The 26,772-nt window shown below is 60.3% G+C and overlaps 1 protein-coding gene across 4 annotated transcripts; it reads right to left on the bottom strand.

The window, feature by feature from the left end:
* Positions 1-67: 67 nt before the first annotated feature.
* Positions 68-26,213, bottom strand: PIK3R6 (phosphoinositide-3-kinase regulatory subunit 6). 4 transcript variants are annotated; one of them, XM_069032593.1, is made up of 20 exons: positions 26,148-26,213; positions 18,130-18,226; positions 17,422-17,505; positions 16,320-16,411; positions 14,282-14,350; positions 13,622-13,754; positions 12,206-12,275; positions 11,651-11,834; positions 10,826-10,973; positions 9,823-9,909; positions 8,810-9,263; positions 8,506-8,605; positions 7,612-7,728; positions 7,060-7,170; positions 5,454-5,544; positions 5,056-5,126; positions 4,734-4,824; positions 4,248-4,318; positions 3,145-3,257; positions 68-2,497 (listed from the first exon to the last, which is right to left on the bottom strand). In XM_069032593.1, the coding sequence occupies exons 2-20, from the start codon at positions 18,140-18,142 to the stop codon at positions 2,341-2,343; spliced, it is 2,256 nt and encodes a 751-aa protein (XP_068888694.1). In that variant the 5' UTR covers positions 18,143-18,226; positions 26,148-26,213; the 3' UTR covers positions 68-2,340. The 4 variants fall into 4 exon arrangements, with proteins under 4 accessions (XP_068888694.1, XP_068888691.1, XP_068888692.1 ...); XM_069032590.1 differs by lacking the exon at positions 26,148-26,213 and adding an exon at positions 25,920-26,107; XM_069032591.1 differs by lacking the exon at positions 26,148-26,213 and adding an exon at positions 21,797-21,883.
* Between the last annotated feature and the right edge of the window lie 559 nt (positions 26,214-26,772).

Here is a 26,772-nt window from a genome sequence, read left to right as displayed (position 1 = left end):
ACGGCCTGGCCCGGGAATGGCCCGGCCCCGACACGGGAACGGCCCGGTACCGGCACGGGAATGGCCCGGCACCGGCAAGGGAATGGCCCGGTACCGGCACGGGAATGACCCGGCACCGGCAAGGGAACAGCCCGGTACCGGCACGGGAATGGCCCGGTACCGGCACGGGAATGGCCCGGTACCGGCACATGAATGGCCCGGTACCGGCACGGGAACGGCCCGGTACCGGCACGGGAATGGCCCGGTACCGGCACAGGAATGGCCCGGTACCGGCACGGGAATGGCGCGGCGCGGCCCCGTCCCGCAGGACCCCGGGATGGCTCGGGCTGGAAGGGGCCGCAGCGATCACCCAGCCCAGGCGCCCCGCGCAAGCCGGGGAGCGGCGGCTGCTGTTCCGTGGGCTCAGAGGGACCAGCCCGGGGCTCGCCCTCATCCCGGCCGGCCGGGGCGCGGGGGACACGGACGGGAACCACATGGCCCGGGATTGTGTCCAGGTGGTTCTGGAATGTCCCCAGTGAGGGGAACTCCACACGCTCTCTGGACAGTCTGTTCAGGGCTCGGTCACTCGCACAGGGAAGAAATCGTACCTCGTGTTCAGGTGGAACTGCGGGGCGTCCTTCCCCAGCCACGTGCAAACACACAACAACCAACTGGCAGTTTCAGCTTGGGTTGGTCTTAATTCCTTTCAATTGGCATTAAAAGGATTGCACCCTGTGGTACAGATCATCCGGGACATCTATACAAATAATTTATCATCCATCTACATAATTTACAGCTGTACAGAACAAACTCTGGACACACAGCCCACACTCCAGCCCAGCCCAAAGCCTCTTGGCTTTTTGAGCATTTTCTTTGTGTGTACAAAGCCCACAGTGAAGCCCTGAAGAGGCAGAGGGTACAGAGCCACTGGTCACCCCTAAAGCCCCATATTACCCCAACAACAACAGCAGCTTGTGCAGGGCATTCCTGAGTCGCCTGTGAGCCTCCTGCCTCCCCTCAGCTCCCTTCAGGGACAGAGTGTTTGCTGCCCCAGGCTGGCGCAGGGGGGCACAATGTTTGGGTCGTGAGGTGAAAACTGGAGAACCGAATTCTGCTGCTGAGATATTGCAGAGTTGTGACTCCTGTGGGGGATTTTAAGGCTTGAGGGCTGTGCTTGGCTCTGCGGAGAGCGAGGGGCTGCATCTGCCAGCATTCCAATGGAGATTCCTTGGGAAATGGCCATGTTGTGCCCAGCGTGGTCTTCCAATTGTTGGTGCAGATTTGGGGTTAAACATTTCATGAGACCTGGAGGATTTCACACTGCTGAAGATCCTGCTGGCAGCTCTAGAGCTGCTGTGCCCCAGGAGTGGGTCACGGGTTGTTTTGGGTGGCATTTGGAGTGGGAATGAATAAACCTTTGACTTGGGAACAGGAAGGGACAATTCCTGCTGTGCCAGGAACAGGAATAGGTCTGCCCTGTGCTGGCTGACAAAGATTGAGACCAGGGAAGTCTGAGGGTTGAACCCCAAAGCCTTGGGTATGTGTTAGAAACAGAGGTGGCCCAAGCAGCCAAGAAAAGCCACAAGCTCAGGGCAGCTCTGCTGAGGGGAAACTGCTCCAGGACCCCAGACTGGGATAACTGGGGCGGGCTCTTTGTTGCAGGTGGACAAACAGAAGGGATTTTCCAGAGGTGCTGCTCCCCAGAGCTGGGCAGGCCTGGCACAGACAGGGCAGAAGGAAGGGTTTGTCCTCAGCCATGGGGCTAAGGAAGGATTTGCCAGTGCCACTGCAGCACCTGTGGCACATCTCCAGGGATTCCCCAGTGTCAACCAGAGGTGACTGGGAATAGCTGCTAAAGGACACTTCCTTTGGGGTGATGAGCCAACAATCACCCCTGAGTGAAGGCAGCCCAGGGAACGAGTTACCCAAATGCGATACCCTGTGCCAGAATGAGTTTTCCGTGCAGAACCCGACGGTCAGGCCCTGATCCCTGCTGGGCTGTGAGAGATCTCCAAAATAAATATTGCTGCTGCCAACTGCCCCGGGATCGCCAGCACAGCCAGCACCACCTCACAGGGATTTCCTGAGTCTTCCTGAATGGAGGAGCTCAAAGCTTTTCCCTGACTTGTGCAAAAGGTTAAAGCTCAGTCCTGCAGCATGGCTGTGCCCTTGGCTGTCAGCCGTGGCCGCACTGTCACCAGCAGGGCATGGCTGTCCCCTCGGAGGTTATCCACCTCTGCTGGGGCAGCTTTTCACACCACTGCCTTTTAAAGTCACCACTGGTGGCTTTTAGTGTGTTTTCTTTCCCGCATCCTCTCATAACCCAGTGTCATAACTCACACCACCTTCTTCCTGTTTCCTTCACTGGATGACTCCCGCAAAAGTGTTGATGGGCAGCAGCAGAGACTTGGGCAGGTATTTCACAAGCCCCACATCTTCTGTTTCATGAGGGTTGCATTTCATGGTCCTTGTCTTCTGCAGGCAGTAGCTGGGCTCGAGGCAGGGAGACACCTCCAGGCTGGAAGAGCACAAGAACACATTTTCTGCGTGTTCAAACCTCAGCTCTCTGCACTGCCTGCTGAGGGAGGGCTCTCACACTGCCTTTATGCTCCTTTCAGCTGGGTTTGGCTGCAGAGATGAGCTGCTGCGTGTTAGTGTTTGACACAAACCCAGTGTCCTGAGCCTGGCCCAGTGTGAAGCTCAGGAATTCACAGTTTGTGTTGGCTGGACCTCGAAGCATCAGCACATCCCATGTCACTGTTCCAGGCACACTAATCCCTGCCATCCCACAGGGCTGGATCCTCTCTCCCCTGCCTGCACGTGCTGGAGACCCCCAGGGGAGGGATGCAGCCCGTGCAGAGAGCAGCAGCAGCATCGTGAGATAGTTCATAATTCAGGAGAGCCAAGCCCTGTTTGTCCCTGGAGGTTTGTCCCTGGTTTTCTGCTGTCTCACTGAGAGCACCTTTTGTGTAAAGAACCCTTTTGTTCCTCACACCGTCACCTGAAAACACAAATGTGGGAGAGCCCCGCTGTGCCCTGCTTTCCCTGCAGAAGGAACGGGTTTGCCTGTGGGGTTTTTGTCATGTATGAGGGTCAGGACTCCCTGGAAAACAGGAGGGGATGCAGGGGAGGTGTGCAGAGCCAGGCACCCGGGGGGGTTCTCACCCGATCACGTCCCTGTAGGTTCTCCTGCTGTCCTTGTCCAGCCGCACGGTGAAGGGTCTCTGCTCTGGGCTCCTGATCTTGATATTCCGTGTTTTGAACCTGTTTGCCACAGCCTGGATGGGGAGAGGAGGGAGAGCCTGCTGAGGGCGTCCCTCCCCTCCCTGGGCTGGTGTGAAAGGGACAGAAAATGACATTTCTCTGGTTTTATTCTTTAACCCCAGACGTGACACAAAGCAAATCCCTTCTCTGTATTCACAACCTGGCCGTGTTTTGTAAGGACAAACATTCCAAACTGGCAGTCCCTGCACAGGCTGTGAGTTTGGGGTGTCAGCTGTAGGGCAAGGTCTGTGCTCCGTGGCCATGGAGGGTCTCTGTGGGCAGTGGGGCTGCAGCACCTCGGTGCTCCCAAAAGCCAGGCAAGAATGGGCAAAATGTGCTGGCTAGAAACACCAGCGGGGAGCCAGAGGGTCCAGGGCCCAAGTGACCAAGGCACAGCAATGTTTAGTGCCACCCAAACTGCAGTGGCACATTACCATGGGCAGCGTTTCCTCTGGGGTCTGCTGAAACTCTCAAGCAAAACAAAAAGGACAGAAGCCAAAATTTCAATCCCCTCTCTTATGAATCCATCTCTCCGAGCTGATAAACAGATTCAGTGAAGTTCCTGCTCCTCGTTTATGCTTTGTTGAATTATTTTTTGTGATGTCTTTTGGGGGGATTAACACAGGGGGGCACCACAGCTGAAGGTGTGGAGCTGGTGGAGCTGATGGCAGAACTGCAGCCCCTGCCCTGGACCCAAGTGGGGCCAAGATTTATTCCTCCACTTTGTCCCTGTGGTCACGGAGTAACCCCAGCAGCAGCTCAGGCATTCAGGAGCTCCTGAGACAGGATTCAGTGTGGCACTGACCAGCAGGGAGGGCACTGACCAGCAGGGAGGGCATCTGGGCCTTTGGCTCAAACATCCAGATTTTTCCATGGAAAACAATTGCGAAACACCCTCTGAGCAGGGTGGCCCCAAAGCCTTCTCCTCTCCACAGGGTTGCCCCTTTCCCTGCTGTTGTAGGGGATTTGGCCCTGCAGGGCCTGGGGACCCCACGGGTACTCACTGAGAAGGACCGTCCTGCCAGGTTGTTGATCCTGACGATCTCGGTGATGGTCACGCTCAGACAGCCCCGCTCTGTGACAGAAACAGAGGGTTGGTCTGGGGCCGTGGCACAACCTCGGCTCAGCTTTCCGGGGACCCCTGCCCCACGTTGGGGTGCACTGGCTGTGGGCACACGGGACAGCAGGAAAGGGCGCTCCAGCAGCTCCATGGGCAAAGGAATTGCGTGGGACCATGCTTGGGGCAGAAAGCTCAGAGGCTGTGCTGAAGGCAGGGTGAAAGAGGAAGGCTGGAGCAGAGCGAAGATGCTTAAATCGTGTGTGAGCCTCAGACATGGCATTCCTGGGAAAAACCCCAACCAGACCGTGGGGACACCGATATTCCTGTCACTGCTTCCACCCCCACAGCCCAGACACAGCTGGCACCAAGGACCATGGCCAGATTTACCCCACTGAGCACCAGAAACCTCAGCAAAGCGGGAAGAACCCACCTGCAGCCTCGTCAGCGGGGATGGCTTTCATCAGCAGGCCCGTGGAGCGCAGGGCCAGGGCCAGCTCCTTCTCCCGGTCACTGAGCACAACCTGCGGGCAGGACCGGACCCTGTCAGTGCCCCCGGCACGGGGGCTGGGCGTGGGGAGGGCTGGGGACTGCTTTTCACAGAGGTGACCTGACAGGGTCACCACAACCTCTCTGGCCTTGCCTGGAGAGCAATTCCAGGGAAAGAGGGAGGGTCAGTCTCCTTTTAGGGGAGCTGTGCCCTGCTGGGCATCCCTGGGAGCAGAGACATTTGGGGTGCCGGGAGCCCCACTCACCTTCCTGTAGGTCACTGTGAGGTCGATGCCAGGGCCATCCAGGGTGGTTTTCCTCTTGGTTGTGCTCAGCTCTGCAAGGAGGGAATGAGGTGGGACTGAATTTCCCTCATCCCACCTGTCTGTGGTCAGCAGAGAGGGATCCTCCCGTGGGATGAGCCACCCCAGCGTCACACACTGTCCCTTCTGTCCCTGCCTCAGGAGCTGAGGCTCTGTGCCAGCGGGATGGACTCACTGCAGGGTCTGTGCCCAACCTCAGGGACAAATACCAGGCATTTAGGGAAGTCAGGAACAAGGAGTACTGCCCACGGCCTGGAGCTGTGCAGCCTGAGGGATGGGGTGGGTGGGCTCTGGGGATGGCAGGAGCCCTGTGCAGGCTGGGGCTGGTGGGACACACCCACCTCTGTGGGAAGGGCTGTCCTGCACCTGCGTCAGCAGCTCCGTGAGGAACACGTCCTCGGCCGGCTCCTGCGCCGGGTCCCGGAACAGGACCTGAAAGAGAGGAGCACCCCTGAGAGAAGCATCCCTGAGGATCCCTCTGTCACCCTGGGGTGTCACACGAGGCTTGTGGCACAGACTGCTCCTCCAGAGCACCCAAGGGAGAGCTGGGACCTCATCATGGCACTCAGGGTTCCTGTGGGATGGGGGAACTGCCCTGGCTCTGCTCCCCGAGCTCCAGGAGCATGGCAGGCCTTGCCAGAAACCCCGAGGACCTGGCCAGCAGAGCCACGGGCAGTGTCCCCTGCCACTGGATGTCACTGTGCCCTCAGAGCTGAGTCAGCTCCCAGCCACCCACCCACATCACCGGGAGCACTGCCCTGGTGCTCAGCCAGGCTGAGGTGTTGCTGAGCTTCAGGGGACGCAATTTCTCTCTGATCCAACCCAAATCACCAGGTCACTCCAGCCCTATGGACTCTTTTCTTTTCGTGGGCTTGTATTGGGCAAGATGTGCAGAGCAGATCCTGGAGAACCTCTCCCAGCCACTGCTGGCCCCACATCCAGCTCCTGTGGGGCTTGGCTCAGACCTCTGGGCAGCTTCCTGCAGCCAGAGAGGAACAGCGGGGTCCGAGCCCCAAAGGGAAACAGGGGCAGTGTTTGCAGCCGAGGCAGCCTCACGCCCTGGGTGCCAGGAGAGCAGCTCAGGGGCCTCTGTCTGGAAACCACATCTGGAGCCAGCTCCTCGTCCCCTGCTTGAATCACCCACACTCTCACTGGCGGGTGTTATCTTGGAGGAGAAAAGAGGGGAAGAAAATTCCACCAGAAAATCAAAATGCCCAGCCACAAACCGAGGCCCAAGTGCTCCAAGGACTGGCAGGCCATGGGTTTTTAGGGAAGTCCTGGGGATGCTCCACCAGGAATTATCGAAGCTCTTTGCAAGCCTCGTGCCAGTTTGCCCAGGCAGGGGCTCTTCCTGTGCTGCAATAGGTGCCACAGTGCCTGTGAGCAGATAAACGGAGGTCTCTGCATCAGCCTGAGCTTTGGGGGGGCTGCCAGAGGAGCAGGGAGGGGAGGGTTAATGTCATGTGCCCAAATTTAGCTCTTCTTTGCTCTATCGAATGCCAGGCCTCGCTCTGACACCGTTTCACAGCAAAGCTGGCAGGAAATCAATCAAATGCGCTGCAGGAAACCCTGCAGAGCCCCTGCAAGGTACAGGGAGGTTTTGGCAAAGCTGCTCAGCAAAGCCCCGCTTGCTCCCAGCATCTAAAGCAGCAGGAGGTACCAGGGCTCCCCCGAACGCAGCAGCACAGGAAATCTGCATCCCTGTGGGCTGCTGAGCTGAGATCCTGAAATGGCCTTGCCAGGATCATTGGCTCCAGCAGCGCTGGGCTCCAGAGTCACTGGGAGCTGGCAGGGAGGGACAGGCTGGGGGGAACGGGGATCCAGGTTTGGATCTGCTGGGAGCCCCCAGCCCCTCCTGGCTCTGCTGGCTCTGCACAGCTCTGCCAGCCCTTGCAGGGCTGCTGGAGGCCCAGGGGCTGTGCCAGCTGTGCCAGCTGTGCCACCCACCTTGACAGCGTGCACCTGGAAGCAGACGGGCTGGGTGCCCATGCGGGCGTAGTAGGCGATGACATCGGTGAGGAACAGGTCGGTCACCAGGGCCCTGCTCGGCGACGATGGCTGGGGGGGCAAATCACCGGCTGCGTCAGCCCCTGCCACTTCTCAAAAACCCTGCCACAAAATGTCACACCTTCCTGGGCACGGGCTGAGCAATGAGCTGTCCTCTGCCCTCGCCACTCTCAGGGAACGGGAGCTGCACCCGCCTCTGAGCCCTGTTTCTGTCACTGGTGGCTCAAACTGCCGGGAAATGAGAGCTGGGGGGATTTCAGCAAATGTTTTCTTTCTTGAAATCTGCCATTTCCTGTCCCTTGGTCAAAAAAACCCCTCACAGCAAATGGCTCTTGTGGGCTGGGGCAGTGGCAGCCACAGGCAGCTCCTGGCAGGGCCCTGGGGAGGGTTTGCAGGAGGAAATCTCTGCCTGGGCATGGAGAGCCCTGCAGGGCACAGGACCCTCCTCGGGCGCTGCAGGTTGGTTGGGAAATGGGGAGGTTTTCCTCGTACCATGGTGGCCAGCTTGGGGATCATGTGGCACAGGGTGTTGATGTTGCTCTCGTACCAGGGGTCGGCTCTGCCCAGGTACCCGGCCACCTCACACAGCTCCTCGGGGCCAGCGTGGTCCTGGGGGAGAAACACAGCTCAGACTCACTCCAGCCTAGGGATTGTTTGCTTTTCCTGGGCTTGCACTGAGCAAAATGTGAGGAGAACTTGGAGAACTTCTCCCAGCCACTTCCAGCCCTAAATCCAGCTCCTGTGGGATTTGGCTGATGCTCCTGGGAAGCTTCCTGCAGCCAAAGAGGAACAGCAGGGTTCACCATATCAGGAGCCATAAGGAGATGGAGAGATTTGTGACATTTCTCCATCCCTCCCCTTTCCCTGCTCGGTCCAGAGAAGTTGGCAAACTCATTTAACAGGTGCTCAAGAACAAAAATGCCATGAGGAATGAAAAGAAGAAATACTGATTTTTATATTGGCCTGTTGGTCGGGGGTCACAGCCAGCTGAGCTTAAAAGATCCTAAATGCAACTGTTTATTTCTCTCTGTCTCGGGCTGTCAGAGGGGAGGGGACGTGCCCAACATAAACTGCAAGTAGTGACTCACTGACATAAACCGGGGCCATGGCCAAGGAGGCAAAGCCCTCAACGAGCAGCAAGTGCTTCCCCTCAGCCCTGGGGAGGTGGGAAAAGCAACAATCCTTGGCTAAACCTCATGGATCCTCCTGCATCGGGGGCCTGGAAGCAGAACTGAAGCAGCTGTGACTCCAAACCGAGCCCAGCAGCTCCGTGTTGGCTCCCACCCTCCTTGTTTTGGGAATGGGGCACGAGCGGGTGGGAATTCCTGCAGGATCCCCCTGCTCTTCCCCCCAGATGCCCATCCCCGGCCGCTGTCAGGCACTCACCGCAGCAGCCGAGGGCTGCGGCTGCCCCGGCACCACGGGGATGTGGTAGAACTGCAGGTTCAGCCTGGGCGTCAGGAACACTCGCCGGGTTTCCCGTTTCCTGAAACAAAAAATAGAATGTCCCGAGGGCAAGGGGCAGAACGCGGCTCCTGGCCAAGGCTGGGCAGTGCCAGGACACTGCAGCTGCTCTGCCACCTGCCCCCGTCACTGCCCCCGTCCCCAGCCACCCCGGCTGCTCCAACAGCCTGAAGGGCAAAGCAGCCGCCCTGTCCTGCTGTCCCCCGAGCCCGGCTGGCCCCAGTACCTGAGGGAGTGGTAGGCTTGTGCCAGGCGCCCCAGGATGCGGTCGTCCCCCAGCAGCACCACGCGGGCGGTGTGCAGCCTCTGCAGCGGGGCCGCGGGCTCCGGGGCCATTCCCGACCTCCCGGGCAGCTTCCCGGGGGACTTCGCCCCGGGGCCACCGCTGCCAGCCTGCAGGAAGGCTACGCTGTCCAGCGGGGACAGCTTTTTCTTGATGCCGCCCTTCCTGTGGAGCCGGGAGTGCTCGGTGTCCGCGGCGCACGGGGCGCACGGCTCCTCCGGGGCGGGCAGGTCCCGCTCGATGCCGCTGTCGGTGGACAGCACGGAGAAGCGGCTCTGCCCGCAGCAGGCACAGTCCGGGAGGATGTCCTGGATCTCGATGGGGTCCAGGTCCTGCCCGAGGCAGTCGGGCTCGCAGCTCTGCGACAGCGGGCGGAGGAACAGCACCAGCTCCTTCCCTGCGGGCACAGAGCGGCCTCAGCAGGGACAGCCGGCCGCTGCCAGCCTCAGCCCCGTCCTGTCCCGGCTGCCCTCTCCCCAGGCCAGCTGCAGAGCAGAGATCTCCAGCAGCAGGCCCAAGGGCAGTCAGTCCCATTTCCCACCGAGAGAGCTCAGCACCGTTCCAATCCCAGAATCCCAGACTGGTTTGGGTTGGAAGGGACCTTGAAGATCATCTTGTTCCCACTCCCTGACATGGGCAGGGACACCTTCCACCAGACCAGAGTGCTCAGAGCCCCATCCAGCCTGGCCTTGGACACTGCCAGGGACAACAACAAAATCAGGCCACAACAAAATCAGGTCCTTTGGGCACATCCTGCTGCAGCCCCAGCTCCTTCACCCCTTCACTCCCCAAATCCCCTGACCTGACCCCAGGAAGGAAGGCTGGAGCAGTCAGCACGAATCTCCACGAGCCTGGCCTTGGGACAATGGTTCCAAAACTCCCTGCCCAAGGGTCAAGGCTAAGTGACCCCTTTGGGACAGACCCCACCCAGCTCCTCCCAGCCCCGGGGCACTCACAGAGCTGCTCATCTTCTGTCCACAGGTGGAAGCTGATGTTGGGGTTGGGCAGAGGGGTCCCCTGCAGCCCTTCCTGGGGAGCATTCCCTGGGAAAACAAGGATGCTTGGAGCACGAGGGAGCATTTCCCCACACAGGCGCACGAACCCCCCAGTGCTGAGGCAGCCCCGGGGCTCTCCCCAGATGTGAGGCTGTGAGGCTTCTGCTCTCACAAACAGAGCCACCACAAAGTGTCCACAAGGTTGGTGGGAGGGAGAAATGAAAATGGGGAAACTGAGGCAGGGGTGAAGGACCTCGCCTTGCAGCCAGCAGAGGGACTGCAGAATAAATGAACATTCCTCTGGCACTGGGCCTCTAGTGCTCATGGTGATCTGAACCCTCTGATCCCACCAGCACCGACCCTTTAAACCCAGGAGAGCTCTGGGACAACAGTGGGACACTTTAACACTCACTGCCCCCAAAAGGTGATGGTCCCACACCCCTCACTGCCCCCAAAAGGTGATGGTCCTGCTCCCCCCTGGCACCACCGGCCACTCCTCCCCATACCCTGCACTGGGACAGTCTCCAGCTCTTCTGGGGAAGAGTTGGGACACAGGGAGTAGCCAGGAGAGGAACCACGACCCCATTTCCCTCTGGCTACCCCTGATCTGTGTGAGGAGCTGTGGTGGATGGGGAATTTGTTACAGTCTGTGTGTCCTGAGTGGCACCGGGCTGGAACAGAGCATGGCAGGGATGGCAGGAGATGGCAGTGCCACCGTCCGGCACACCACAGAAAGGTTTGGGCAGGAAGGGACCTTAAAGCACATCCAGTCCCGCGCTGAATCAGCAGCAGGAATTCCCATTGTCCCTCTCCTCAGCGACAAATCTGCTCGCCAGGGCCAGCTCTCCCTGCTGGCCACGGGGTCACTGCACGGAGCCTGATCCTGCTGCTAAAGGGGATGGCGGGGAAACAGGGGGGTCACGAGGGCTCCGTGCCCCGGTGGGAATGTCTGGCTGGGGCTCACCTGCTGGCAGGGAGCCCAGGAGGCCGTGGTAGATCCTCTCCAGCCTGGCCGTGTGCTGGCCCCGCTCCGAGCCCCCCTCGCTCCCCGCACACTCCACGGCCGCCACCACCTGCTGGAACCAGTGCTCCACGTCCCCCGCGGGCAGGGCCTGTTGGGAGAGGGGCTGTGAACACCTGGGAACAGGGAGTGCCCCATGGCCAGGGCAGCAGGAGGGGCAGAAAGAGCAAACAAGTCCTGCAAAAATAATTTCCTAGCAGGACACAAATGTCCTCTTGGCTCCAGGAGGGACGCTGGCTGTGCTGGCTGCTCGAAGCTCCTTTTCTGGCAGCTTTGCAGCTGATGTGCACCGCGTCCCCTGGGGCATCTCAGCAGTGCTGGCACTTCAGGTGGCTCTCAGGAGATGGGGACAGCAGGCACACAAAGTGTCCTTGGGGTGGGAATCGCCGAGAGCCCCTGCAAAGTTTCTGAGCCGGACATCTGCGCTACTGCGGCCCCACAGCTCCTTCCAGGAGGTTTTGGAGAACACTGATGGAAACGTTTCCCCTGAGAGGTTCCTGCAGTGCCCAGGGGCTCTCAGAGGAGCTGTTTCAGTGGCAAAGCCAACACTCAGACTAAAGATTCCAAACTCTGTCTCTGCTGCAGCCACTGCTTTCCATTTGAAGGATGTTTGAGTTCAACCCCAGCCCAGCACTGGGGCAGCCAGGGCTGGAGACCAGCGCTGAGGAGCTGGGGGGTTTCTCCACTTGCCAAAACACCTTTTGCCCCTCCAAGGTGTCCAGCCAGAGCAGGACCATTGGAAAAGCTCCAGAGGAGCTGCTGCACTACCTGGAGTCGGGCCCTGAGGCCGTGGATGTCGCAGGTGTCACCCAGGGCCGCCTGCAGGGCGTGGGTGACCACGCAGCTCATGCAGCCCCGGGGGCTCTGGGACACCTGGGCCGCCTCGGTGTCGGTGACCAGGGCGGTGCAGATGGCCTCGGGCAGCAGCTCTGGGTCAGCAAAGATGAAAATCCTGTGGGGACAGGAGGGTGGGGAAAGAGGGAGATGCAGATCCACCGTCACTGACACCAGGGCTGGCAGGAGCAGCTCACGTCTCTCTTTTTTGATTATTGCTGTCGATATTCCCCTTCTCCACCCTGTCTCCCCTCCAAGGGCAGCTCCCTGCCTCCCAAAATAATTTGGGACACAGGAGGAACGTGCCTCTTCCAGTGCAAAGTTTTAGCGAGGTACTGGACGTGTCCCAGTCGTGTCCCCCAAAACCACGTGGTTTAGGCCCAGCTTGTCTGTTCCAGTGGAGATTAATTCAGAGTGCTGGGAAAGGACAGGTTTCCCTAAGAGGCCACAAAATAGAAGCCACAGCCCCTGCAGAGAGGCAGCACTCACCTCTCCTGGTAGGGGTACGGGGCGCTGCGCAGGCTTTGCTCGGAGATGACCATCCTTTGGTACAAGGTTCCTGGGAAGGGGATAAACACTCGGAGTCAGAGCAGCAGGAGCAGCGCAGCTCTTGGAGCAGCCAGGGCTGCTCCCAGGTGTAGGGGCTGAGGTGGCTCTGCCAAGTCAGGGAACACCCACTGAGATGAGGTTAAACAGCCCAGAACTGGGCCAGAGCTAAAAATAGCCAAGGACAAAGATAGGCCAGGCTCCAGAAAAAGAAACCCCCTTCTATTCTGGGACAATTTCCTGTGTTTCCCTTCCTTTGTTTGAGCTTGGGAGCAGAGCTGGAAGCAGGAGGAAGAGCCCTACTGCTGGCCTGGTGTTTGGGGGCATCTGAGGAGCACCAGGGATGTCCGGATCAGGAGAGAGGCACTTCCCCCTCCCCCTGCTCAGGGGTGAGGATCCCTCCACCTGCCCTGGCTCAGGGACAATCACCCTGTGAGCCCTGTGGTGCTCTGAGGGGGAGATCCCCTCTCTCCACACTGAACCGTTCCTCCACCAAAAGTCAGGGGAGATAAAGGTGCCCCGTGGAGCTCCGGCCAGAGCAGCGCTGGAGAGGAGCGGTTGGGGTGACGGGGGTGGGCTGAGCCTGCCCAAAATGGCACCAAAATTCCCCACCAGGTTTCTCCTCTTTCACCTCCCCCTCACAGGGTGTCTGCACCTTGCTCTGCTTTAAAGGATTGCTTTGGAAGGCTCCTGTTAAAGAAAACTTTAACGAGAAGGACTTTAATGAGAACAGAGGAAAAGAACACAGCCAAAAAGGAAACCAGGTGTGCTTGGGCTTGCTTTGCTCACAGGGCTGTTCCTGCAGCCAGCACTGACGTCTCAGTGGCCACAGCCTGGGGGAGAGCCCTGGGGTCTGAGCCGCAATCCCAGATGGAAAATTCCCTTTGCAGGAAGAAGACACCTCAAAATGCACTGGGATGTCCAGGCTGGGAGCAGAACAGCTCGTTTCCCACAGAGAAAGAGGATGTATGTGTATATAAACATATACTGATATCTCTGGCCTTAGGGGGGCTGGACTTGGCTCAGCTGTGCCTACACTGAGAGCAGGATGATCCCAAGTTCCTCTGATGGTAACAGAGGCTCAGCAGGCTGAGACCAGGAGAGGGGAACCCTCCCACCCAAACACATCCCCAAAACCCCAAATGTTTGTCCAGTCCCATAGGAATCCCAGCCATGGCTCAGTGCATCAGGCAAAGCTCTTCAGGTGTGGAAATCCCCGAAAACTCCCCAAAATGAGCTGGGTATGGCCAGGTTTTGATCTGCTTTGGGCTGGTTTGGAGCTGATTTTCTTCACACCACCCGTCGAGGGCCCAGCCCTCCCCTGTGCCAGGCAGGGATGGGGCAGGGGCACCCCCTTACCTGGGGCTGTCCTCTCCACCTTCAGCCTGCTGGCATAGGCCAGCCCGATGGTGCAGAAGGGCTTGGGCAGGGTCAGCAGCCTCTTGCAGAAGTCATAAACCCTGGCACAGAGCTCGTCAGGGATGCAGGGAGCCTGCAGAGGGACAGGGAGTGATCCCTAAATCTGCTCCCACACAGCCCCCGGGCTGGGAGAGCACCAAGTTCACTGCCCCAAACTCACCACGGGTTTAAATGCAAAGATGGAGCAGGATCAGGCCCTGCAATGGCTTGGGAACCTCCAGCAATACCCACTGGAGCTTGGGGACATTTTTTTTGGCCAGTTTGGGGCTTCCTGTGCCACCAGGCACTGAAAGGCCTCCAGAAAAGGGGTCAGGTGGAAGGACCTGGCACTGCCCGTGGCACAGGGACATGGGAAATGCACAGCTGAGCCCGCCCAGGGCAGTCCCAGGGCTTCGCTGGCTCTGAGCGGCTGTTCCAGGTTCTGAGTGGCTTCAGGTGGCCCCTGCTGTGACTCCTGATGTCCCTGGATGCTGCCCCAGTGAGGCCCAGGGTAGGTTCCTGTATCAACGTGTGGGTTCCCTGTATCCAGGTGTAGGCTCCCTTATCAAGGTGTATGCTCCCTTATCAAGGCGCAGGCTCCCTTATCAAGGGGCAGCTCACCTGTATCAAGGTGTACATCAGCGTGTGCAGCAGGGGGATGATGTAGTGCCGGAGGTCCCCTCGCTCTGCCTGTGGGAGCAGAGGGCACAGTCAGGTCCTGGCAGGGCGCTGGGCTGGGCAGAGCAGCCCCAGAGCCCCCAGCGCATGCCGGGCTCTGTCTCTGAGCCCGGGAATTCATCCTGGCTTAGGGGGGGATCCCTGGGTCAGGGTGGGGTTTGGGATCCCTCCACAGGCTTTTAGGGTGGGCAGGATGTCCCTGGGGAGGGGCACAAGGGATGGTGGGAGAGGGTGAGCAAAGGTTTCCAACTGAGCTCATTGGGGAGCTCCTTTCCACTCCTGCATGAACACAAAACCTCTGGGAAAAGCCTGGCCTGGGTTTGGTGGGGTGGGAGCAGAGGGAACAGGGAGGTGTTCCTGTCCTGGGTCCCCCTCCCGGCCCATGGGAATCCAAGGGATGCTCCAGCCCCGCCCTGCAGCCTGGTCTGGCTCTAACAACAGCTCCAGCATTGAGAATGCCCCTGGATAAACCTAGGGAAAAATTCCCACCCCTAAGATAACTCCGGCCCCTTTCCCCAGGGCCGCTGTGCTGGTGGAGCCGAGCTAACCGGAGCCGGTGGCAGCAGAGCTGGAGAAAACCTCAATAAACGAACAGCAGGGAACTGCTGAGTTGGGATCGGCCCTGGAGGAACTCAGGCATGAAATTGCTAAATTCTCATCCCTGCCTGGTGCTGATGGCTCAGAGCTGCTGAGGAGTGAGAAAACCCACAAAAGCCCCAAGTGACAGGGATTTCCTGGAAGAGCTTCAGGGAGATGAAGGGAATTACAGAGCCAGAGGGCTGACACCCTCCTGGGCAAGGGAAGGTAAGAGTGACAGAGTGATAACAGCTAGAGAGGAGGACTGGCCTGGCTTCTGCAGAGGAAAGCAGCCCTCAAATCCTCAGGGACAATCCCTGAATCCACAGCCAAGGCTGATGTGGGTGTTCCTGTCTGGATTTGTGAAAGCCCCTGGATAAAATCCCTCTCCAGGGCACTGATGGAAGCTGAACTGCCTCAACACGAGACAGAGAGCCTGCAAACAACCCCAGAGCTGCTTCGGAGCAAGGAAACTGGGATTGGGGTTGGGATCAGGGCTGGGCTGGGAACTGGGATTGGGATCACTGCCGGATGTTCACAGTGCTGGGTGTGTGCACAGGGACCTGGGCTGGGCTGGCACCGGGGGGACACGGCAGTGCTGAGGGAGGTGACAGCTCCACAGGGCTGCTCCAGCCTCCCAGGTCAAAGGAGAAGTAGCAAAGATGCAGAGAAAATGGCCCAGGGAGGTTTCTGGATGGGGGACAAGGAGCGGGGGCTCATCTATGGGGTGAGGAGGAGGAGGAGGAGGGGAACGAGGGCCCTGGGTAAACTGAGGCAGGCTCAGAAGATGACACATCCCCAGACCACAAACCCGGTCACACCAGGATGCAGAGGCTGCTGAAGGCTCGAACAGACCAGAAGATGAGGTAAGAAATGGATGAAACCAAAAGCCCTCGCAGGCTTCCACCGGTGGCTCCAGGGCAGGGCACGGGCTTGGGAGGGGTGGAAACGAGAGATGTGGGGGAGGAACTTCCGCTCTACCTGAGGGCACGGAAGGAGGGCTGGGGGAAGTTTGGGGTGGCTGGGAGGGTTTATCAGCAGTGTAAGGGCTGCCTGCCTCGGGCTGCTGTGCCAGGGAGGAGCCTGAGGGGGCTCCTGGCTCTGCCGCGGCTCAGTGACACTGCAGGGACAAAGCCTGGCCCCTGCGGCATCAGCTGGGACAAGCCCTGGTGTCCCTCAGGGGTTTTCACTCTGTGCTGAGCCCCAGTGCCCAGCCAGGCCTCAAAGCCCTGAAACCCCTGTTTGAGGTGGAGCTGAGCCCCATCGCTCTGCCTCCCCCAGCGCACAACAGCTCATGGCACAGCTCATGGCACAGCTCATGGCACAGCTCATGGCACAGCGGGGCCAGCCCTGCACTCAGGGCACCTCTCCGAGGTGGCACTCCCCTCTCCGAGGTGGCACTCACCCTTTCCAGCTCCTTCACCAGGATCCTGACCAGGACACAGCTGGTGCTGGGATTCTGGTCGATTTTCTTGTGCAGGGTCCATCGCAGCATTCCTGAGGAGTGAGAGCCAGGAAAGGTCGCCAAGGGAGGGATCAGGGTGAGGTTTCACAGGGGAATCAGGGACCTGAGCACTGGAGCTGCAAAAATCCCCCCTGGGACACTGCTCAGGCATCAGTGAGAGCTAAACCAGGCTCCTCTTCCCTCTGCCTCCACCTCTGAGCCTCTGCAAGGGTCAGGCCAGCCCCTGCCCTGGGCCTGGCTGCAGCATTGATGTACTGGATCTAATTCTGGGAAACCCTTGGGAATGGATCCTAGAGATCCTAGGGCTGGAGAAAAGCAGGGATGTGGAGTTTGCTTCCTGTTCCTCTGTTGCTCCGTTCGTGCCCAGCTGCTTTCCCCACCTGCCCCAAGGATTTTGGGATCCTGCTGGTCCCAGCACAAGCCCCTGGCTGCCAACAGCTCACCCTCAGAGCAGGGACCACAAAACCTCTCAGCCCTGAGGATGCCAAGGCTCATTCCAGGCAAAATTGAATTTAATTAACTGTGAAATATTCCGTGCGCTCCAAGCAAACTCAATTTCTCCAACTTTGTTAGGTTTCCCCAGGCTGTAACAGCTTCATCCTCCAAACCCATAACGCAGGGAAATAACCGAGTCCTCAGGGAGGAGCCGGGCAGGGCACGGCAAAGGAACATCCCTGAGGAGAGGGACAGCGGCACCGCAGCTCGGAGCTCGGTGAGCTGGACAGGGCTGTGGGAGGGGTCGGTGTCGCAGCTGGGGGCTCTGCACTTATGTCGCAGCTTAACGCTGGCCCCGGGCGAGTGAGGGGCGTGCAGGGGGGGACAGAGGCTGCTGGGGCTGTGCAGGGGGTGACAGCCACACGGCGGTGACAGAGGCTGCTGGGGCACGGATGCAGCTCAGCTAGGATTTGGCACCTCCGGGAGAGGGTCAGGAAGGGCAAATGAGTGAAGCCACCGTATCCCCCCGCTGGCACTGAGAGGGGAATGGGGGGTGTTGGGGCCAGGCAGTGCCCAGCGGACCCCGGGCCGTGGCAGCCCCTCTCACCTCGGTCACTCTGGCAGGACGGGTGGTGCCCGTCCAGCTCCCGCAGCAGCGCCCGCACCCGCCGCAGGATGTCCGACTCCACCTCTGCAAGGGACAACGGGGACGTGAGCCAGGCCAGCACCCCGGAGGGGGGACAGCCCCTGGAGGGGGGCACGGGGACAGAACCCTCCCACAGCCCTCAGAGCCCGGGTGAGCCGCGATGGAATCAACAGAGCTGTCCCCAAGGCCACCGGAGCGGCTCGGGAATGCCACCCCACGGACTGGTGGCCCTGGAGCCCAACTGGAGAGCGAGGTGCCCCTGCAGGGATGGGTGGCACAGAAGCTCTGCCGAGAACAGCTCATGCCTGAGCCGTGCAGAGCCCTCCTCTCCCCCCGGTCAATAAAACCCCTCACATCAGATACAGAAACCACCAGAACAAACCCAGAACAGGGCACTGGGGAGGAGCAGAAGCCCCTCAGCACTGCCTGGACTGAGCTGCTCTAAAACTCCAAAGTGTTTTGTCGGATCGGAGCGCTCCCCACTCAGCAAAGCTTTCGGCTGCCCCTGCAGTGCTTTGGGCCTCATTTCCCATCTTCCAGCAGCACCTGCCAACGCCTTGGAAAGCACCCAGGTGCTTGAACAGAGGGAAATCGAGGTGTGAGAGGTGGGCGAGGGTTCATTCATCAGGACCCCCCTCCCCAGCCCCCCGGGGGTTCAGCATCACCCACCTGGGCTCTCCATGGCCAGGCTGAGGCTGCAGCACGTGGGGACACTGCACAGAGCTCCTCACTCCACACGGGCATGGCCTCGGATCCGGGATTGTGCCTGCAGAAAATGAGGACACACTTGGCTTAGGTGGGGGTGGAGATCAGGGAGAGCACAAAGTCACCAGGACCCCATGGGACCTCCCGTGGGGCAGAGGCAGAGGCCTAGGGGTGAGCACAGGCTGTGTTTGGGGCAGAAACCTCCAGCTCAAAGCTGATCCCAGTGGAATATTTGGCTCCCAAAGCATCCTGCAGCAAGGAGCTCCCCAGGGATGAGCAGCAGCATCCCCGAGAAGGGCAGGATCGGGATCCTCATCCTCCCAGGGTTTAAGAAATGTTCAATTTAAGCCAAACTGAGTCTGAAATGCAAGGTTCATCTAGGAATAAAAAGGAGGAGAGAAAGCCCGAATTCCCTTTATTTAAGATTTTTTCTTTTAATTTGAAGAATTAGGGCCAAACTCCACCCAGGTAGTTCCTAAATCTGTACATCTCCATCACCAAATCCAACACTCTGCAGCTGCAGGAGGAGGACGGACACGTGTGGGAGTGTCCCTGCCATGCACCAGGCGACTCCCTGAGCATCCCACTCACAGCAGCTCCCAGACACTCCTCAGAGGTTTCCTTTAACAGCCAGGACCGGGATGTCCTCACTGAAATGTCAGTCTGGGGCACAGGAGAACATCAGTTAACCCTCCTCGTTTCCAAACCCACAGATCTCCCCTAGAATCCCTGGCTGCAGAAGGACAGGGAATGGTTCTCCCAATCCCTCCCGTGCGCGAGGCACCAAACGCCAACAGCAGCGTGACACAGGGAGGAGCTGCTGCCGCTGCCATTCCCGGGATTAAAGCTCTGCTGGGAAAGCACCGCGCTCCCGAAGCCGCGGGAGACCCCCGGGCTCTGCCCCCGAGGGCTGCGCCCCGGGCTCCTCTCGGCTCTGCTGCCGGAGGAAGCAGCAGCTGAATGTGGCTAAAGGTGTCGGTGGCTCCCCACATCCGCCTCCTCCTGGCAGTGCGGGGGCGGGCGCTGCTGGCCACGGCCCGGCACAGCTTCCAAATTTAGCAAAGACCAGCGTGAGCTCCTCCCGCCCGAGGAACTTTGGTTCTCGGTTCACCTGTCTGCTTCAAAAGGGCTCCTCTTCCTCCCTGGCAGCAAAGAGCAGCTGAGGTTGAGCCCACGGTGCCTGTGCTTGCTCCCAGTGCTTGGGTCTCCCGTGAAAATTCAACATAAAGTGACAAAAACTGGTCCCCAGCACGTTCAGAACCAGCCAGGCTGTCCAGGGGAGGACAGGCAGGTGTCAGGGGAGAAGAGGATGAAAGCACACGCACAGGAACAGGCTCTGAGGAAGGCTGGGGTCAGTCAGGGTCCTGCCAGGCTCTGGCCGCTGGTTCTCCCTCGGCTGTGAGCAGCGCAGGAACCCACACGAGCAGAAAATCCCCCTTTTCACGGGGGTGGTTTTGACCAGCAGAAAAACCCAAACGAGCAGAAATTCCCCCTTTTCCCTGGGAATGTTTTCTGCCTGCTGTGCTCCCCGAGGGTGAGGGTGCCAGACCCTGAGCACTGACTGTGCCCCGTCCCGACCCCAGCACGGCAGGCGGGGATGCTGCCGGCCCAGAGGGAGGGGAGCAGCGGCCTCCAGGCAGCCTCTCTGCCTGCCACAGCTCTCCTGAAAGGACCCCTGGCACGAGGAAGGGAAATCGTCCCCATTTCTGGGGATGGACCCTGCCCTGGTCCCAGTGCCTGCTGGACTCAGCCCCTTTATCTGGGAACCCGTCCCTGCTCCCCAGAAGCCCCTGATCCACACCGGGAGGGCTTCTCTGCTCTGTCCCCCTCCTCCCCCTGGATCTCCTCCCTCCCCTGCGGCAGACACGAGGCACAGCTCATCCCAAAGCCGGGTGTCTGCCAGCTCAGCAAGACCAGAGCCTTCTCTGCATTCATCCCACTTCTTTGCAGAGCTGCAAATCTCCACTTCCTCTCCTCAATTCTTAAAATACCCATGGCATCAGCTGGATTTTATTCCTTTTGCAGGGAAAAGAAATGAAACAGGAAGGGCAAGAAGAGAAGTCCCATTTCTCCCTTCAGGTTTCAATAATTCTGAGATTTGTAGTGCAAAAACCCTTAGTGACCTAAAAGCCGCCTTTCCCAAGAGTTTGTGGCAGTTGTGAGGAACATCTGGGTCTATTCTTAAAAGTGAAGGACCCTTGGCAGTGAAAGTGCAGCTCACCCTGGACAGGGGCAGATAAACCCGTGGGTTAAAGGGAATCCTCCTGTTCCAAGCTACAGGTGCTGGAGACAGCGAGAGCAGGACCTGGCTGAGCACCCCACAAACGCCTCCTCAGCCCCTCCTCTGCAGGGCAGAGGGGGCCCAGGGTGGGGAGCAGTTTGTACCACTGCTCTGTCTCAGCCCAGCTAATCCAAGGTGAAGTTCTGTCCCATTTTGGGATCCTCCAGCCTCTGCCTCCCTCCCACTTCTCCGTCCTCCCCCTGCTCATCCCTCTGAAGCTCCTTCCTCCTAAGCAGAGATCCCTGGGGACACCGCCCCGAGTGCCCTCCCCCTTCTCTGAGGACTGATCATGAGCAGGACAGGCACCAAGGCCATTGTCACCAGGTGGGTTCCAGCAGATCAGACAACACTTTTGGGTGTGTCTGGAGGGTCCTGGGCACCAGCAGGTACAGCCAGCAGGTCACTGTCCCTGTAGGGTCATCGGTCCCCACACAGAGCCCAGGCTGGGCTGCTCCTTGTCCTCCTTGAAGGGGGATCCACGTTCACTCACCCTTGTCAGGAACCACGGGAGGAACAGCTCATCCCTGGCCCCACAAAAGGGTATTTCCCTCTCAGCCCCGTGGCAGGGGCTGAAGCTCAGCCCTTTGTGAGGCCACTGGCGTGAGACTGGAAATCCCACACAGAGGGACGGGGACGTGTCCATCCAGGTGAGTCACTTCAGCCCCACCGCGGAGAGAAGTGACTCAGGCTGTCCCCTGGAAATGTGGGGCTGCACAGCCCCCCAAAGCCCTCCTGCTCTGCCTCACAGGCTATCGACACCGGCGGAAATACCAAACCCCAAACCCCCGACCAGCTGAAGCACGAGACGCACAGAAATAGCTGAAGCGAGGCAGAAATAGCTGAAGCCACGAAAGAAAACCCCAAACCCTGCGGTGGTGGGAGCCGGGCTGGCAGCAAAGCAGGCTCCCCTGGGAAGCTCCAGCGTGTCCAGGGATCCTCTCTGCTCCCGGCACACCCTGCCGTGGATCCCAAATGCCACCACCTGGAGCTGGGCTGGCACAGCAGCCTGGGGATGTCCCTGTCCCCCCTCCCCGTCTGCCCAAGGGCAGCGGTGCCACAGCGGCACACGGAGCACATCCCCTCGCGTTCTCCCGGTTATATTTATCCGCCCCAAAGCCATCTCCCCGCGCCTCTGCAGCCCGGGTTTAGTTACAAACTCACCGCCTGGGCACGGCTGAGCTTTCCCGGGGCTCTTTATCAGCTCCACCACGGAGAGAGAGAAACGCGCGCCTCGCACCGGCACGGGAGAGCGGCTCTGCCTTCTCCCCATCCCACCGCAGCCACCGCCCCGATCCCAGCCCTTCCCACCCTGCCGCAGCCGCCCGGAGCAAGGAAGGATCTCACAAATACCATTGGCAGCGAGGGGCGAGGGCTCAGCGCCGGAGCGTCCCGCGGGAGCCGTGGGGAGCGCTCAGCCCGAGGGGACACACGAGCACACGGGCTCAGGGAGTGTCGTCATGGGATGACAAATGTCCTGGGGACAGCCCAAATTCGCCACCCCCTCGTGCCGCCCTCCCCCGTCTGCCCGCGGCTCCCCCGGGCGAGGCTGGTTCTGAAAGCGGCGCATCAGAGCCCGGCACGGCCCCGGGCACCCGCCCAGCGGGGCTGCAGGAGGCAGCTGGCACGGCTGGGGCACGGGGATGGGATGGGATGGGATGGGATGGGATGGGATGGGATGGGATGGGATGGGATGGGATGGGATGGGATGGGATGGGATGGGAGCGGAGGGGAGTGGAGGGGATGTGGGAGCTGAAGGGCCGCGTCCCCCGGGCCACGCTGGGGATCTGGCACTGCATCCTCTGGGCTGCTCCGAACTGCAGCTGGCAGCTCCCGAGCACCGAGAAACAGCTCCAGCAGCATCCCTGACAGCCCTTAACCCCTCACACCCTCACAGCCCTCACATCCTCACCCCAGACAGGGCTGGAGCTGCAGGGGACCCCACCAGAGGCAGGTGGTGCATCCTGTTTGCTCTCTCCTCTTAGACCCTGTCCGTCTGCCAGTGCAGCATCCACTATTTCTGGCCTGGATCCCGACCGACCGCCAGCGCAGCTGCACAGGTAGGAAAGCAGGACAAAGGCAGCTTTCCAGCCTCCAGCCCTCCTGGCTGTGCAGGCAGCAGCAGCTCCAGGCTCCCTGAGGACCCTGGGCAAGAATAAACAGCGAGGGCAGGGTCTGCTCCTCGCCCTTCCATCAGCTGTCCCAGCACAAAGGGCCTCAGTTCAAATGAAAACCGGGCAAAACTTTGGGTATGAGGCTCAAACCCCACAGAAAGGACCCCTGCCTCATTCCTGGCCCCTTTGGACACGCTGCTGGAGAGGACAGACCCGCAGGAGAGCTGGGAGCCCCACGTGTGCTGGGGCCCAGCCTGAGCCCCCTCCTGCCCTGGTTTCCAGTTTAAACTCCAGCCCTGCAGGGCTCTGGTTCCAGACAGCTCTGAGATGAAAGCAGCTGCTCTCCCTCGGGCTCTTACTGCCAAGGAAGAGCATCTCGAGCCCAGACTCTGCTTTCCAGCACCTCTTTGAGGCTCCATTTGCCTGCTGGCTGCTCTGGGAAGGCACGGCCCTGCCAGGGGAGCCCTGCCCATGGAGGGGAGAGCAAGGGCAGCTCTTGGGGCCGTTTCAGTAACAAAACCCCTTCACTGGCCCTGCAGCGAGTGTTCCTCAGCCCCTCAGCTCTGCATGAGCCCCCAGGCGTCTGCTGAAGCTGTGGAAGTCCAGCAGCTTCCTGGACACCACCGACTGTTTGGAGGCTTCCTTGCCAATGTCACATTTCATTCTTCCTAAGGAAAGGAATGAGTTTTCCGGAAACAGCAGCTTTTCAGATTTAGCATCTCTTTCCATCCCCAGAGCCGACTTTGGAAAAACAATCAGAGGGGGAAAATACGTGTGATTTGAAATTCACTGCCAGGACTGTGCTCACAAACAGCCCAGGCGAGCACTGCTCACCTAAGGGGAGAGAAGAGAAGGGAGAGCTCAGACTTCCAAATGTGGCCAACCTGAGAGAGGCCAGGCTGCTTTCCTGGGGTGGGAGGGGCTGTGAGCTGGCACAGCTGTTCCCAGCCTCCCTCCAGACCCGTTCCCTGGGCATTCCCTCCCTTGGACAGGACTGGCACCAGCTCAGTCACTGGGACAGCCCTGCACTGTCACAGACATCTCTGTGTCACCAGCTGGGAGAGAACAGCTCTGTGCTAGCAGCAAATCCTTACGGAATCACTGAATGGTTTGGGTTGGGAGGGACCCCAAAGCCCACCCAGTGCCACCCCTGCCATGGGCAGGGACACCTCCCACTGTCCCAGGCTGCTCCAAGCCCTGCCCAACCCTCTCTTGGCACTGTGGGGACAGAGTGATGTGACAGGTGCTGGCAGGGAGGGGACACAGAAGCAGCCTAGAAAGGAAGGGACGAGGGTTTAGGGTTGCACCAGGACAACGAGGTCAATAAAAGGATTTGATTACAGAGCACAGGCACCAACAGCCCCCTCTGCTTTCAGCAGCACCCTGAAACTCCAGTCTGGCCTGGAGAATCACAGCAGAGACTCGCCCTCAATCAAGCCCGTCCAGCACAGATCTCTCAGACGGCAGCTCCCCTGTCCCAGTCACGTTTGGTGGCTGGTGCTGCCTTCGAGGCAAGTCACACCTCAGAACAGAGATGTGACTCAGCCTCCAGAGCAGCCAGGAACAGCAGCACCGCTCAGCAAAGCCAGAAGGCAGCAGGGAAAGGAGCTCCTGAGAGCCCCAGGGCTGGATGGGAGCTGTGCCAGCCTGAGGAAGGCTGGACATGACCAAAGCAAGGCCCCTCCGGGGTCAGCGCTGTCCCAAGCACTCGGAGCAGAGGAGCCCAAGGGAAAATCAGAGTTTGGGTGCTGGGGAGGGGTCCTGCCCTCGTCCCACCACACCCAGTGGATGAAAGGTCACTGTGGCCCTGTCACAGCCGCAGCTGTGCCCACCCCAGCTGTCACAGGGTGGGGGGAGGTGGGAACCTGAATCCACCTGAGCTGGGTTGTACAGGCTGTACATGTCCCCGTCACCTGGGCAGTGCCACCGCGTCCCAGCAGGGCTGCTCGGAGCTCACAGGAGCCCAGGGGGAGCCCTCTGAACACAACAGAGGACAGGGAAGTTGCTCCAGAGGGGATGTGCAGGCTGGGGCCTGGGCAGGAGCAGTCATGGCCCTCCCATGAGCAGAGATTCCCTCATTTCGAGGCAAAATAAGGAAGCAGAGTTTGTGTCACAGAACAACCTGGACATGCAGTCCCACAAGGTCCAGGGAACTCCGATAAAACCCCTGCTGGCTGCTTGGGCCGTCTCACCAGGGCCGAGACATCTCTGTGTGATACTCAGAGATGATAACGCGGTCCTGGAAGCCCAGGGAAATTTGTTCCTGTGTTCAGGCTTAGTCAAGAGAAAAAATCCCAGAATCGTTTAGGTTTGAAAAGACCTCCAGGATCACCAAGCCAGAGCTTTAAGTGAAAGTCAGAAAGGAAAAAGAGCTGCTGAGCTGCAAGGACGCTTGGAGAGCTCCCATGGGAGGGAACAGCATCCCGGGGAGGTGAATGGTCACTGTGAGATGGCTCTGATCAGCCAGAGGATGCCGAGGGAAGCTCTCAGGGCAGGAGGACGAAGCCCTGCTCGCTGCAGACCTGGCTCATGTGCATTTGTTTGCGGCTCGGGCCTGAGCACGCAGCTTTTTGCTTCCTTTCTGGACGGGGCCCTGCTCTCTGCTCGTTATCGCCGCTGCCATCGCTCTTTATTGCCCTGTCACCGCTGCTCGGGGCCCCAGGGAGCAGCCGGGGCGCCGGGCCAAGGGCAGGGGAGCCGGGCAGCCACACGACCGCAGAAACAGCCGGTGCCGGAACGTGCATCACCCCGGCCGTGCCAAAATCCCCGGCACAGCCCCCCGGGAGCCGGGAGCCGGGACAGGGAGCCCCGGGGGTGGCCGGGGGTGGCCCTGGGCAGGTGACTGTCCCTTGCAGCTGGCAGTTGTTCCACACAGAACAAAGGGAGCCAGCACGGGCTGGTGCTGCAGCAGCCCCAGCCGGGCTGTCCGTGGGGTGTGCGGGGGTGGCCGAGGGCCTGTGACGGGACCAAAGCCGCCCGTGTCCTCTCCGGGGCACGGGCAGCAAAGTCCCCACGCTCCTGCCCGGGCCAGGCTCCAGGGCAAACCCATGGCCCAGCAGGATCCCGCTCGCTGCCAGCGGAGCTGGCACAAATACTCCTTTAGCAGCACATTCCTGATGTCCAGCACCATCGCTGCTCCCTCCCCCGATTCTTCCTGGGAAAAGGCATCGCTGCCCGCATCCACGGCTTTCCGGGCGCTTTCCCCCCCGGCACTCAGCGCTCGTGCACACGGTGCCAGCCCCTAAACAAAGCCCTCCCCGCTGACAGAGCAGCCTGGGGAGCGGCGGCGGAGACGGGAGAGGCTGAGCCGCAGGATTCCCCGCGCCCGGAGCCGGGAGCACCGCGCCCTCCGGGGCTCTTACCTTCCTCAGGGCGGGCACGGGGGGCCCAGGGAGTCACTGCCCCCTCCGAGGTCCCGGCCAGCGCGGGGGACACAGCAGGGTCCCGCAGGGGACATCGCGGGTCCGCCCTGCCCGGGGAGGGGTCGCGGGTGCCGGCGGAGCCCCCGCGGCTCCCGGGCTCTGCAGCCGCTTCAGAGCGTGCGGAGCAGAAAGGGAAGCGCGAGTTATTTCGAGACAACTTCCTCTTACACAGAGAAGTCCCGCAGTGACAGAGCTGTCCCCGTGTGGGTCTCCGTCTCCTGGCGCGCTCCGGACGGGCGGGAGCAGGGAAGGAGGCTCAGCACTGCCCTGGATCCAATCCCCTCAAACCAGCCCCGCCAGTCGGGCTGCTCTGGGACCGGCCTGTGAGCCCTGGCACCGCCCCTGGCACCGGCCCTGGCGCTGGCACAGCCCCTGCTGTGCTGCCAACCATCCCAAACAGGGGCAATCCCTGCGCTGCTGCCGCCCAGCGAGGCAGAGCGAGCCCGGATCCTCGCACCTCCCAACAAACCGCGTTGCTCCGGGAGACCAGGAGTCCATCCAAAGGCACTTTTGCAGCCGCCCGTTCCAGGCGCGGTGTTTGTGCCTCTGCCAGCGCCTGCCTGTGCATCTCCCACGTCTGCTTTTGCTCAGAGCCCCTGCGGCTGCCCCGGCAGCTCCTGCCTGCTGCCAGCTCGGGATGCAGCCCGGGCAGGGATGCCCGGCCCCTCTGCAATGCGTTCATGGAGCAGTTTGGCTCTGCCCTGACAGAGCCTGGAGCAGGTCTGGCCGTGCTCAGCAGGGTGTCATTGTCACCGCGTGTGACTCAGAGTCAGGAGAGCCGGGATGAGACCCA

Source organism: Aphelocoma coerulescens, chromosome 18 (assembly GCF_041296385.1).
Source record: "Aphelocoma coerulescens isolate FSJ_1873_10779 chromosome 18, UR_Acoe_1.0, whole genome shotgun sequence".
Lineage (NCBI taxonomy): Eukaryota > Metazoa > Chordata > Aves > Passeriformes > Corvidae > Aphelocoma > Aphelocoma coerulescens.
This window is presented reverse-complemented; position numbering and strand designations above follow the sequence as displayed.

What these genes read in the sequence shown, in the direction of transcription:
- PIK3R6 (XM_069032593.1), bottom strand. An exon ending in GACAGAAGATGAGCAGCTCT is followed by an intron (nt 9,264 to 9,822) that starts GTGAGTGCCCCG and finishes CTGTGCCCGCAG; the next exon opens with GGAAGGAGCTGGTGCTGTTC. An exon ending in CAAGCCTACCACTCCCTCAG is followed by an intron (nt 8,606 to 8,809) that starts GTACTGGGGCCA and finishes TTTTTGTTTCAG; the next exon opens with GAAACGGGAAACCCGGCGAG.